The 14,197-nt window shown below is 40.8% G+C and overlaps 1 protein-coding gene across 1 annotated transcript in view; it reads right to left on the bottom strand.

The window, feature by feature from the left end:
• The window catches only part of GABRB1 (gamma-aminobutyric acid type A receptor subunit beta1), a 115,877-nt gene that overhangs the window by 13,246 nt on the left and 88,434 nt on the right, over nucleotides 1-14,197 (bottom strand). The window contains exon 5 of the mRNA XM_057366746.1: nucleotides 13,919-14,001. Within this exon, the coding sequence (XP_057222729.1) occupies nucleotides 13,919-14,001 (83 nt within the window). The remainder of the gene's footprint in view (nucleotides 1-13,918; nucleotides 14,002-14,197) is intronic.

The following is a 14,197-nucleotide window of genomic DNA, read 5'->3' as shown; positions in this document are numbered from 1 at the left end:
CATTTAATTGCCCAGCTCGAGATATAAAACTTCGGCTTCCTAGAAAATATTGTCTGGAAATTAAAACACAGCCCTTAATGTGCCAACACTTAACTTTTTTACTTCTAGAGCAGCAGATGAGAGTTCAAGTGAGAACACTTGGTCAGAAGTACCACAGATCTAAAAAGTAACTTTATACACATAGAGCAAGAAATAGGTTATGTACAAATCTTGCTGTTCACGAAAAAGTATTTTAGAAATGTTGCTTACATTGTGATATAGACCAGTTTACAGTGTATGGGACATCGCCAAGCTGTTTTATTTTCCACTCAATTACTTGTAGGATAATTGAGGATCTGTGTTACAATCACAAATACAAGTCATGGTTTCACTATCATTACCAATTCAACAGAGATGTCTGAACAGAATCCCTTTTTCCTGTTTCTCCAGGGTAGGCAGCTCTGAAACACCCAGCAGCCAGGTCTCTTCCTTGGGATCTTAGTCTAAATAGGGCTTTTCAAAAGATTACACCAATTCTGTGTGAACAAATTATTTGGCCCAGGGTAAGGACATGAGGCTGGCCCTAACCCTCTTCCGCTCCTCCCAGATCGTGCTTTTCATAACAACTTTGTTGCTAAATGTATTATATTTTTATTCTTCTTCTTCCTATAATTGTATTCAAACAGGAAGATAATGCATTTCTTCCAAACACCACCAAGGTGTCCATACAGTGGTAAATGTACTGTACTATTTCAATTTAAATCCGATGTGGGGCACCATGCATCTGAAGATGTGCTTTGGAAATCAGTGTAGCTGGCTAACATCAAACTGATAAAATTGCTTGAAAAGGTACTCTGCCACCTAAGTTCAAGTGGGTGTTTGCATCTGTAAGTTACTTTTTTTTTGGTCACTGAGAAATATTTTCTGTTTTCACTGGGGATATAAGTTAGAATTTAGCCTTAGGAACACTGGTCCAAATGAAAAGTTGGTTAGACTGCTGGAGTACTACACATTTCCAATTATTTAAGAAGGTTTCTCAAATAAAAATAGGTTTTATGTGCGGGGCAATCTGTTCCATCCCAGTTGGGAGACATAACTTCCTATCCATTAGAAGCAAAATATAAAYGTTATTGCAGCATAAAGCCACTCTTGCAAGATCCTAATCTAATTCACGGAGTGAATTATAACCTTGCCTTAATTTGCAAGTACCTTTAATACTGGTTCATTGTTACTCATAATCATTTTTTGTCAATGAGATGTGATACAAACTTGAAAGTCCTTTGGGAGAGAAATTGTTTGGTTCTGCTTAATATCTGTTTAATGGCTAACACAGCAGGACTTTTCTGTATCACTGTGTCTCAACAAAGGGAAATGAGAGATTCTGGGTAAGCAGTCAAACTTATATTGAAAATATCTTGCCAGTCAGTTTGGCTCCTTCAACTGAATTATGCCAGTGATGCCAAAGGACCTAAAAGCCTAAAGTAAATATAATGCAATGCATAATCAGAAACACACGTTAGTATGTTTGTGCTAGTAGGTCTTTGGTACATAAAGTACCTCCTGTAAGGCATGCTCGTATTTTTATTTTGTATCCTGTTCACTAGTAGGAATTTAATTCTCACTATCTACTAAAAAAAACTAACTAAAGAATTATTAGGAAAGGAAAAAAAATGCAAAATTTTTGTTGGCATTTCCATATACCTTCCAATTCACATTGTGCTAATTCATGCAGTTTCCTTTATTTCTTTGAAATAGCAATCCTAAGTTAGCTAGAAAGAAGGGCCATGGAGATGATGATGAAGCACACCTTTGATTCCAGTGAAGAAAGGACCTGTCTGAGTCACAATTCTTTAGCCTGGAGGTAAGGCGGCTGATGAAAGAAGTGTGTAAGATCCTGTTAGCACAGTGAGCTTGAAGAGCACACATTATTTACAATCAGACTTTCGGACCAAGAAAGCAACAAATCATTTGTCTAGTGACTAGTTTGAAAGAAATAAATGGAAATACAGCATGCAGATAAACTGCAAAATTCATTGTGTCCAGTCATTCACATGAGTGTACTGAGTTTGTGCTTGTTCAAAAAGTGCCAAAAACCTATCCAGGTTTTTAAATACAATCATACTATTCCTGACTTGATGTTGCAAAGCACAGAACACTTACTGGAGGTGTTTACTGACAAAGTATCGGCACGTGTGTCCTATGCTCTGTTCTAGCTTCACTGGTATGTTCTGCAGCCCACTCTCAGAGACAAGGTGATGGGCAAGATGGACATTTGATCTAAAGACAGTACAACAGTGGGGGTATAACATGTACCAATGCAGCCTGATTTACCCATCTCATTTATTTCACCTTTACAACACCTTTCTTTCATCACCAGAGTGATGATTTTTAGCTTGATGTTATGAGCATCTGACTCTACACATCTCTGTGTAATTCCTGTAAATAAAACTGTGATTAGGAAATCTTGTTCATGCCCACACATYTTGTATAGTAAGACGAAACCTGCCCATAGCAGCTCAGAGGATAAAATGTTAATGAAAAGTCTGAAGTCCTTTATATGCAAATAGCTAGTGAGCAGTGTCAATGATTTATCTTTGGACTTGAATAATTTTGATGATCTATTGCATAAAATTTTGGACCAGTGATGTATTGCTTTTTAAAATGCCTTTAGAAAGCAGGTGAGCAGTGTATGTTTGTGACTGGTGTCCTCTTGTGCAGCCCAGATACTTGTGTAATTGTACATGTGATAGGTACAAGTGCACAACTGCTGTCAACATGTTGGCCCTGATAGGCACAWCCTAGATCAGTTTCTACAGGCTTTTAGCAAGTTTCTTGTCTTACAAGCTAGTTTGAGTAGCACTGAAGCATGAAGTTTTAAAATGGCACTTTAGTTATTTTGGTAGCTACATCTGCTGTGGATCATTTTGTTTAATTGCTTCTATGTTTCTCACTCCTTTGCCTGGACCCTCTTCCTTTGTGGGGTTAAAACCACTGAAGTTCTGAAGTCCCACTGTGGTGTTCTTGTCTAAAGACYAGTCAGCAGAGATTAGGGCAGCAGCAGTGCATGAGAAGGTTAACCCAGTCTCCTTGCCTTGCATGCCATTTCAATTGCTGGTGTTACCAGACTGTCCTTAAGAGCTTGGAGCTGGGAAGAGAGGGTTTGTTTCTTTCCAGTAGCAAGTGTCAGAAATCCCAGTCATCTCTTCCTTTCATTCTGAGATGACTTTTTCCTGAATCTGTTTTGATCTTTCTCCTTCTCACTTTCCTATTCTCCTTCTGAATGGACACTTCTGGTTATCAGCTGTATCTCAACCTGCAGAAAGGTGAACCAAAGATCTTGATCTCTTCTGGAGACGTTTGCTTACTTTTTTCCCTCTTTTTTTTTTTTTTTTTTTTTTTTTTTTCCTAACCTTTATTCCCCTCTGATTTGATGAGGAAGAAGAAAAAATCCATTTTCAGTAGCAGAAAAATGCAGACCACACACTGTTTCTGCTCTAGCCCTGGCAGCACAGGCTGGGAGTGCTGCATGCAGGCTGAAACACCTTGACATGCTGAGAGATCATCCCTCCCATAGWTACCCCATGTTGCAATCCCAAAGGACTTGCACACACGAACCTGACTAAAGTAACCTCTTGCAACGCTGTCAGAAGCACATTTTCTGTAGAATTTACAAGTCCGATGCAAATGTCTCTCATCACCCCCACCAGCTTCTTTCTTCCTATTTCCTTCTTATTTAAGCTGCTGTACAATAGATGACTCTCACAGCCTGAGCCATAATCCTGGAAGKTTTTTTTCTGACTTGAATTGCTTTACAAAGTTAAAAGGGGAACAACACTATTTATAAGCACATTATGTAAACATTAGCAACAGAGGTCCAGCTGCTTAGCATTCAATTAATTTAGTTCAGTCAATATTGCATGGTACACAGTTTTGTCTGCTCATATTGTAAACACATCTTGCCCTTGAGCACTTATTTCATTTGACTAATTAAGATCTACTTCTAAGTGCTCTCATTTTGTTGCCAGGCAGACTCACCCAATTTTAGATACAGCTGTTGTACTTGGTGAAAAAGGCATTTGAAATCCAGGTCCATCTGGTTAGTGCTCCAGTGTGTCTGGCCAAAACCTGCTCTTCTTTAAGGCAGTAGGGGCTGTGCTTTCCACAGGACTCAGACTGGAGATAAATCAGGACGTTGTGTGTTTCTTACTTATGCAGCATGTCTTACAGAGTATGCATATTTCTATGCAATATTGTGTTCACACCTGAGACAGATAAAATATTCTTAAAATTTTAATTACTTAATTCACGTGCATGAATTTTTTCAGAGAGGTAAATGTAGAGGCAAATGTAAGTCCACTGTACTTGGGTGTTTTGTACAAATAATGAGAATGAAGTTTTCATGGTGGTCTGCCTTTCTTTTCTGATTCTCCTCCTCACTGGGGGAAGAGGGGAGTGAGTGAGTGGCTGTTTGGTGCTTAGTTGCCAGCAGTCTCACTCACTATGCTGACTATATAAGTAGCTAAATTTTCAATTCATGAACAGTTGTAGAAAAATTCAAAGTTATGCTGAAATTTTATACTGAAATACTAAAATTTTCATTCAGACAAAATTAAGAATAATTGAAAGGAATTTGGCAATGTACATGAATTGTACATGTACTACACATTATCTGTATGCATATTTTACCAAAATAGTTCCACATTACTGAACTCATGTGCTGTGAAAAAACTCTTGCCTGAGAAATGATGAAAGATGCTGAATGGTTTCCTACCTGCCTAACCTTGATGCATATTCCTGGCCACAGTCAGTGTGTGAAATATTTGAATTACAGCATCTGTTGCTTTGACCCTAAATGGGAATACCAATAAGGCAGTCATGGTTGTGTTTGGATTAGAAATGGTAAGTTTAAATGACAGAGTTCTTTCCCCTCAGGAAGAAACCTCCATAGGTAATTTAATGATCACAGAATCATAGAATCACAGAAGCATAGAAAGGCTTGAGTTGAAGGAACTTTAAGTTTCAACCCTCCTGTCATGGGTGGGGGCACCTTCCACTAAACCAGATTTCTCAAAGCCCCATCCAACCTGGTCTTGAACACTTTCAGGGATGGGGCATCCATGGCACACCTTCCCTGGGCAAACTGACAATGCCTCACCACCCTCACAGTAAAGAATTTGTTCCTAATATCTAATCTAAACCTGCTCTCAATTTGAAGCTATCACCCCTTGTCCTACAGGCCCTCTCCAGCTGTCTTGCAGGCCTGCTTTAGGTAATGGAATGTGCTATAAGGTCTCCCTGGTCTCCCCATCTTCAGGCTGAACACTGCCAGCTCTCTCAGCACATCTTCACAATAGAAGTGCTACGTCCCTCTTGGTGGCCTCCTCTGGACTTGCTCCTTCTTCTGCTGGAGACTCCAGGACTGGACACTACAGGTGGAGTCTCACAAGAGCAGAGCAGAGGCACAGAACCGCATCCCTTGAGCTGCTGGACATGCAGCTTTGGATGCAGCCCAGGAAGTGATTGTCTTCCTGGGCTGGGAGTGCCAATTGCTGGGTCATGGTGAGCTTCCCATCGACCAAAGCCCCCAAGTCCTTCTCCTAAGGGCTGCTCCCAATCATTCCTTAACCAGCCTGTACTTGTGCTTACAGGCACTTCGAGAATGCAAATGATTATGAGTGGAAATAGATTGCTGAGAAGATTGGCCACATATCCTGAGCTAAGTCACTGAGAGTATTAGCCAAAATTGCACCTCACCAGGAAGTTTCAGGAAGACAGAGCAATACTGGGTAGCAATCTACTAACTTTTAGGTGCTACTTCAATAGCTCAGGTCTGCAAACAGAGTTACCATGCAGCCTTTCCATTTTCCTGGGATATGAGCACTATGGCTGTGTAGCCCTGATGCTGGAGTCCAATGCCTCATGTGAAATGAGTAGTAGTTAATTCAGTTTCCATCTACATGCTGATGGACAGTTGCTCCTTTTACAAACCAGGCTTGTACTCCAGTGGTTACRTGAATTTGAAAGACTGGGGGAGACAAACGTGCACCTCTCTGCACAGATGTTTTCTGCATGGCTAGGGAGATCTGAGCTGGCAGTCTGGGAAACTTGGGGCTGCTGTTTCCATGGAAGCCTGATGAATTGAGGGCTACCAATCACCAGAAAAGATAAATTAAATGAAAAATGTTATCAGTATGAAGTCTTGAAGCAAAACTGAAATGCTCCATGTTTTCTTCTTGAATTTTTCCACACACTGTAGTTTCCTCATAACAACCTATGCCTCTTAGTACAGTCTACTCTGGCACTTAAATGCTTATTACTATAAGTTTGTGAGGAAGGTGAATAAATAAGTMAAGCTGTCAGAAGTGGTAGCAGAAAGCTGATGGAGGAAGCATTAAGACTTTTATCTGAAGGGCTCAATTCTGTTCACTGTTCTGCAGAGTAGTTTCCTGAGGGCTGGAGGACTTGCATGTGAGTATACTGCCCACTTAATAAAACTACTTCATATTAATATTTTCCCAGGCCAGATAAGCTGTCTGCCCACACTGAGATTTAAGGCATTGTGTTTTGTTATTTGTATTACTGCAGGGTAAAGAAGCCATAAATACAGATCAAGACAGAGACTGGATAGGCACTGAGTAGATAATTTATCAAAATTTATAATATCGGTAAATCTACATGCATTGGTGGCAAGGCTTCATTTTCACAAATTGAAGCAGATCCATGAGTACCAGAATTTTCCAGTTCTTTMTGGGTTTTGTTGGCTTTTATACAGCAATTCACACCATGGCAAAAGACAATGAAATAAACAAACTATACTTATGACTGGAACATTCTAGGACAATTGTACTGCCTCAAAGCACAGTATACCAGCACTTCCAAGACTGTGATATGACCAGGTGAAGAGATTACTTTTCTTTCAGCTCTGAGTACAGAAATACAGAYTCATCTAAGTGCACAGCTGCTTCCAGAGAAGTCAGCCCCTCCTCTAAATGAATCCTTAATTTTTATTTTTTAAAGCAAGCTAAGCTTTTCCTTTTGTTGCACCCATGGCCTGTGGGGTCTCAGAGGCTGAAGACTGAGACTTGATAAGGCTGTGCTGGGAAGTGGCTCAGCTCCAGCTTTCCTGGCCTCTGTGGTCACCAGGGGATACCCYGGTTCCCATATTGGTACCTCTGAGGTTGCTGAGGTGACATTAAATGAGAAGAGCAATTGGTGAAAATAACTCTGCATTCCCCTGTGTGCAGTAGAAAAGTGCTTAAGATATASCAGGCTTTGCTAATTTCTTATGTTCATGTACTGGAATTGTTGAATGTAAAATATTTGCTAGTAAAGTCTCAGCACCTATATAAAGACAAGCTATCCATCTTTTTRAAAATAAAAAGGGAAAGTAATATAGACTAAACTATCAGCATCACAGTAACTTGTAAATTTGTGTGCAGTGTAAAAATACATTGTGAAAGTAACATAACTGATTTATAGTCCTCTGGGGAAAGAAATCTTTCCAAAGTGTGGAAACAGAGCAGTCACTGTGGCTTAACACTAGCGTGCTGTGAAAAAWGAATTATTTTAGCTCAGTGGCTGACTTAAAAGATGAGTGGTAAGGAATGACATAAACTGAGCCAAAAATACATTTTAAATTCTGATGTGGAAAAAAAGGAAACATGCAGTCCTACTTGGCTAATTTCTCAGTTTCAATATCAACAAGCTATTTGCGAATCTGCTGCTCAGACTATCTAAAAAACAACTTGCTCAGCTTCACAGCTCTGTGCTAGTCTTTCTGTTCCTGTGATGTTTAAATCTGCTGCTGTGGATGCTCATGGTATAACTTTAAAACCTCTCTTGTTCTGCTGCCAGCATGTTCTCTGTGGCTCAGAAGGWTGGCGTGTCAGAAGTTAATGTGGATCTCCAGATTGTTTTGTGCATGTGGAGTCTCCACGGGCAATCCTTCTGAGAGTGTACTCGCAATGATACAAGCTCAGTGTGTTTTCTGCATAGGGTATATGGAGTAACCTAGGGTCTAATTTTTGAAYGTTTTAAGAAATTATAAAGTGAGTTTCAAATTGCAAAATATGTTGCCCAGAGAGTAGTCACTTTGCTATCCCAGTGGGCAGTATGTGGGATAAACTCGGCAGCGTTATGTGCTGATCTCCATTCCTGCTCTTGCTGGGGTGTTTTGTTTGCCACTGTCTTGCTTGTTTTATGAGTGTGCTGTGACAAAGTGTGCTTTTCTGTGTCCTGCTGTTGCCTATGCTTTAGTTAGACTTCGTGRGAGCTCAAATATGGCATTTGATCCAGGGGCAGAGTCCTTGTGGAATCAGTGTTTTGTGCATGTCACAGCACAGGGAGCATTGGGAGCACAGCAGACATGGCTGGAGACCCAGCTGCACACCGATGAACTGTGAATACTGCCAAGGACGTGTTAAGAACATCCTGTCACTTACAGCTGGCAGATTCAGGCAAGATGGGCAGGCAGGAATCCTTCTGACTTTGGCATTGCATCRCATCTCAGAAAGATGCACTGTTTGAGTGATCTGAGTTTTGGAACCTCTCTCTCTCTCTCCTTAGTCCACCAAGTTTGAAAGAAATTTAAGGTTGGGTACGCATTTTAGAGCAGTTAAAGGAATTGGCCAGAAGCAGAAGAGAGTTTTTATTCCCTGTGCTATGCTGTAAAAGCCAGAGATAAGTCAAAGCGGAGAAAATGAGATTTTTTCCCCCCTGCGTTCACAGGGCCCATGGGAAACAACACATTCCAGAGATTGGCTTTATGGCTGGCAGGTCTCATGGGAGAGCTGGGGCAGTCTGGCAGGAGGGTGAGTGAGAGAAGCTCTTAGTTTTCATGGCAAAACCTGAGCAACTGGTAGGGGGGCTGCCCTCTTTAGGAACATCAGAAGATCTTAAAAAAGGCATTGGTTTCATCATCCTTAAAGCCTCTTTCTTTAATTGGGAAGGGGCCTTGCAATCTTTCAGAATACTCTGAGCAACAAGATCCTTGAAGAAGGGAGAAATTATGCTTTCTGTGGAAGCAATTTGATATGCTTGGTGAGAAGCAGGATGAGACCAGATGCCCTTTTAGTGGTTTTGGATACTTTAGGGAAAATACATAAGTGGATCCATCTCAAAGCTCTTGCTGCCTCAGGTACCAGAACAGCAATATTCATTAGTGAATTTTTATTGCCAGGCATGAATAAATTACTAGATATCTAGTGCCTGCAGATAGGCAAAGGCAAAGATGTATGGGAAAGTTGGATTTAAGACAGGTTTTCATCTCTAAAAAAATATTCCTATTCGTTTGGTAGTTCAAATGCAGTCATATCCTGGATCAATGCAATCTTGTCTCAAGCAGAGAGCTGTGATAAATCTGTTCAAATCTCATTCTGTCAGCCGGCTCTGTGCCAACAAAGGTGATAATGAATGCTTAGGTATGAACTCAGTTGTTGCTTTTTTTTTCTGGCAACAAACTATGTAGAGACTCAAGTGGGGCAGTTTATTGATTGACCATAATATCACTCTAAGTTGGCTGYGCTTTCATAGAAATATGGAAGTATTTAGTGTTAGATCTATTTCCATATGAAGAGACAGCCAYAAAAACAGTGGAATCAAAACCGAATTGCCATTTTTTATACTGTAGCCAACKGAACAAATCTTYCTCTTTTCCCCAAGTATCTCTGTTCAGGTTTCTGTGGGCTTGTTCAGCTCACCCAGAAAAGTGGTTTCTAAGGGTGCAGCTGACAAGGCTAATGCATGGTTCAGTGTCGCAGTGATGATCCCTGAATCATGCTGCAGCATTACTGTTGTCATAGAGACACAGATTTTTGWGTCCAAAGGGATGGTTTTGATAATCAGCTCAGACCTCTTGTGAAACACATAGTAGCTTGACAATTAGTAAGTAACTTTGCCAAACTGGAGCCCAGCTGGGCCTTCTCTCTCCTGTCACATTTCACTGAAGTTTGCGAGATGCTGTAAAACCCCAAACAGGGATTTAATTCATTGTCRGAGTGATGCTGTCAGCACACATCTTTTTCTGATGAGTGAAAGCCAGGTGCAAGCTTTGTCCACAAGGTCATACTGACTGTGACACTGGACACCTCAGAGGACCAGAGTATTAGAGTAATAACAGTATTCTGTCTTCTAGGTAGACCATGGAGGTCAGCAGGAGGATGCTAAAGTGAGGCAGCTGCGTGCCGTCAGGAGGCTCTGACAGACAATCTCTGGGTGATATAATTGTAGCATTTTGATGCTCCTGTCCCTGGTTGTTTGCCTTCTCCTTCCGCTTGCTCCTTTATCAGCTGAAATGTGTCTGCACCTCTGCCAGTCCAGAGCCTGTTGTGGCTGCTGCCAGGGACACTRGACTTGTGCCAAGGCACTCGGTTCTGAACTGCCATAGCAGTTGTRGCCCTTGCCAAAGGCTACTTGATACAGCAGAACTAACAGCTGGGGGATTTAACATCTTAAATTGCCAAGCTGACATCCATCAGAACTCATGTGAGAGTGCCAAGCAGTCTGTGTAACCTCCAGCCAAGTATTAAGTCTCCTCTTTCCCAGTATATGCTAATCTGTGAGAAATGGATTGTTACAGATCCCAGCTCCGCTGATGAAGCAGTTCTAGTTATAAAATCCCTTGATTCTGTACACAGAAGTTTGCAGTGGCCATCATGGTATTAGACACTGGAATAGGTGTAAAACGTCTGATATAGTCTCCCAGTCTTCCACTGCAGAATTTGGAATAAGGTGAACTGGTTGGGCAAAGCTRTGTAAAATGTGTGAAGAAACACGTGCAGCCAAAATGCTCTCCTTCTAAACAAATACATTTCTCTCATTGTCAGCCATGCATACATAGCTTCTTCAGTCCTGTAAGATAACTTCAGGAAAGCTGGAAATAGAATTTTTAAATGAAAATAATCTGCTGCCTCAATATAGGCATGCATTATCTGTGCTTTTGCTGTGCTGCTGGAGATGTTTGATAATAGTGCAGYGTTTGATTCCTTGTGCTCTTTTCCATTTCTGTGTCACACAGCTGTTCCTCTGCTCTTTGCAGTGCCTGGAATTACTCACTGTTAAGCATTTTTAAGGAACAATTCTTATCACTTTAGATTTTCAGGGACTGTCTTTGGCTAATTACCACACGATCCCTGTGAGGTGAAATGACTCACTGCCTTTCTGATCACAAGTAGTGTGATGCTAATCTATTCTTTGRTAAATTAACCTGTGGGATTTGCTGGTTCCTCTGGTACATGGTCCTTCTGCAGCAGGAATAAGTCACCCTTAAAAACAYGCTCAAAGAGAGCCAGGTTGTGTGTGCTTCAGCATTGGAGCTCTGTGGCACTGCTGCACAGCTGCACAGCTCTTGTGGATGCACTGGGGAGTGCTCAGTATTTGGCTTTTGGAGGAGAAAATGTATCTCCAGCTTGCTTGTTTTAGAAATAGGGAAGCACCCTGGGACTTGCTGAGGAGCCACGTGCCTGCCAGCCTTTAGGAATGCAGGAAATCCTACAGCTCTCACACTAAACAGCACTGCTCTGGAACMTGGTGCCACACGGGTTAAACCATTTAACTGTGCACAGTACAAAAATGACCAAAGGCACTTTCCAGTGCTTTGAAAATGGTTTGACAGTGCACATATTGCACAGTATCTGTGTAGTGGTGAGAAATGCTGCCTGCTATTGCACAGACTTGCTTAGTGATTTACAGACTTTCTTAGTGATTATAGCACCACCTTCCCTGGTCCTCTCATTTAAGGGACAGWTCTGTCCTGGGGTTTATTTAATTCCTGTCTGTCCCCAGATTCAGGTGGATAAGCCATTCTATCAAGGGATGTTTTTAACCAAAAACATGTTACCAGTTTTATTTTCATCCTAGCTCTGTGACCATTTGTATCCTGGCACAACAGACACAGAAGTACAATAGTGGAAGGGTGAGGTAGRAGCTGGAAGAAGAGCTTGAGGGTGGGAGTCTTGTAAACTGCTTCTGTCATGGAAAAAAATGCCACGTGCCCAATACACATGGCACRTGCAGAGAAACCATGGTCATGGTTATCATCTCTTTATTCACCCTCTCCGTTCCTCCCCCTCATTACTTTCTGGGGCATTAGTGGGTACTTCTAAGTGCAGAGTTCTCTGGGYAAATGGCTTACTTGTACTCAAATGCCTCAGAAAGAAGCAGGCAGCWTGTGCTTCAGAATGATATTCTTCCAAGTAAGATCAATAATTTTCAAAAGTTTTAGAAGAGATGAATGTGGTGCATTAGGAGGTGTATTTTAGGTGGAGAATTGCTGGAAACACCAGTGCCTCTGACACATCTACTGCTCGTGGGCTTCCAGTAGCAGGTAAGCACATATGTGCTTTTGGAAAATCATTCAGTTGTTAGCTGAACTGACATAAATACTCATGAGAAGGAATTCACTCTCCAAATTTGACCAGTTGCAAGTTGTAATCAGCTCAACAAGTCTTAACATATCAACATATGTATCTCTGGAGACATGAATTATTTATACAAGTGTTCCAAAGGTCTGAAAAGCAATTTTCTTTTGGGCATGTGTGACTGGCCACATGAGCGATATGGTATCCTCTCATCCCTGATTAGGTTAGCATTTTAATTGCTTATTCCATTTGATGCTAATTTTGATTCACAATGGGGTCTCAGTGGTAGTACTAAGTCCATTCTCACTGAACATTCATCCCTACAAARCTTCGCTTATGTGAAAGCATGCAAAAAAAGAGGTATAAACTAGTAAAGTTTCTTTATTTTTATTATGGGCTGCTACCTGATAAATGCTTATGTACTTTCATCATCTTCAGTCTTGATTGAGCTGGGGAAATAAATCAACTACCTCCCAACCAATAAACTAATGTATGAGTTYGAGATGAAGACAACCAATAAACTAATGTATGAGTTCAAGATGAAGACAACTTCATTACCATCACCCCATTTTGGTTGCTGTGGTGTTTACATATATCCATTTCCTCTGCTAATTAGGTAGAAAAGTGGTTGAGGARAAGTGTTATGCACTTTATTTTGAAAATCAAGATATGACCCATTCTCCAAAAGCATCCATTACATGCTTTAATAAATTTAAGCCAGAAGATGAGCCAAGCAGCAGCAAGCAGCATCAAGGAAATTGTTTTGTGCTAAAAAATTTAGGGGATTGCAACACCCAAGTATGGAATAACAACCATGCAATTAAACAAGCAACTTCTTAGGTCCTGTAAAGTGGTGGTAAAGGTCTAAAGGTCTAAAGGTCTAACTTCTAAAGGTCCTGTAAAGCTCAAAACTCTTGGACTGAGTTTTGAGCTAGCAAAAAGTGACTGGGGAGATCATTAGCATGACGGGAAGCCCTGGAAAGGGAAGCTACAATGGCCAGCATAGTAAAGATTCTTTTCAAAACCTTCACAGGCACTTCTCTAAAAGCCAGGATCATAAAACATATAGAGACGAGGTTAATAATAAAAATTGGTAAGTGCATGCYTTGTTCCTATGCTCATGGAAGACAATGACAAAGCTCTCATTAACCTTCGTGCTGAAGGATCAAGTTGTTTCCTTTTATAACCTCCAAATGATTTGGTAACAGCAATTGATCAATCCAAGATGTCAATCTTGATGTTAGAGATGAATGTGCCAAGGTGAAGTAATTAATCCAGGTTCAGCAGTGATTAGGTGCTGAAGATGGACAGTGCTTGATTGCTATCCTCTGAGCCAMTCTACAAAAAATAATCTCTCCTCCCTTCCTTGACAACAGATTTTGAAAGACATCAACAGCTTGGATCAACCAATACTGTGAATGAAACATATTTTGTCTTATGTATTACAGAAATACATTTAGTATGTTCAGTGTGCAAACTTGCTGGACAGATAGTATTTGAACAAGTTGCTCCTGTTTTGCCTAACCTGTAAATGCTCAATTCTCAGCTGTCATTTGGCCAACCCTTTCCCTCCAGTAACTTACAACTTTCAATTTCTAGTGTGCAGTTTTGTTCATCCAGAGGATATCTGCGTAGATCCATCATGCAAGCAGCTGTTGTTGTGATCCTGTAAGAGGAGGGTGAAAAAAAAATGAGACTTGAAACCATATTTTACTTGTTTGAGATGGCAAGATTTTCTATAATGGGTTTTCTGTTTGTTTAAGTACAGAATGGTATGCACTTGGATTCCTGGCATGCAATCTTTATAGAGCTTGTAAAGCATGATTAATTTATGCAGCACAGTATACTGATTGCAGCATAAA

This window comes from Malurus melanocephalus, unplaced genomic scaffold (assembly GCF_030028575.1).
Source record: "Malurus melanocephalus ecotype Western Australia unplaced genomic scaffold, MMel_1.1 scaffold_71, whole genome shotgun sequence".
In the NCBI taxonomy this organism is placed as follows: domain Eukaryota; kingdom Metazoa; phylum Chordata; class Aves; order Passeriformes; family Maluridae; genus Malurus; species Malurus melanocephalus.
The sequence above is the reverse complement of the archived record's forward strand: the minus strand, read 5'-3'. Positions and strand labels throughout refer to the sequence as shown.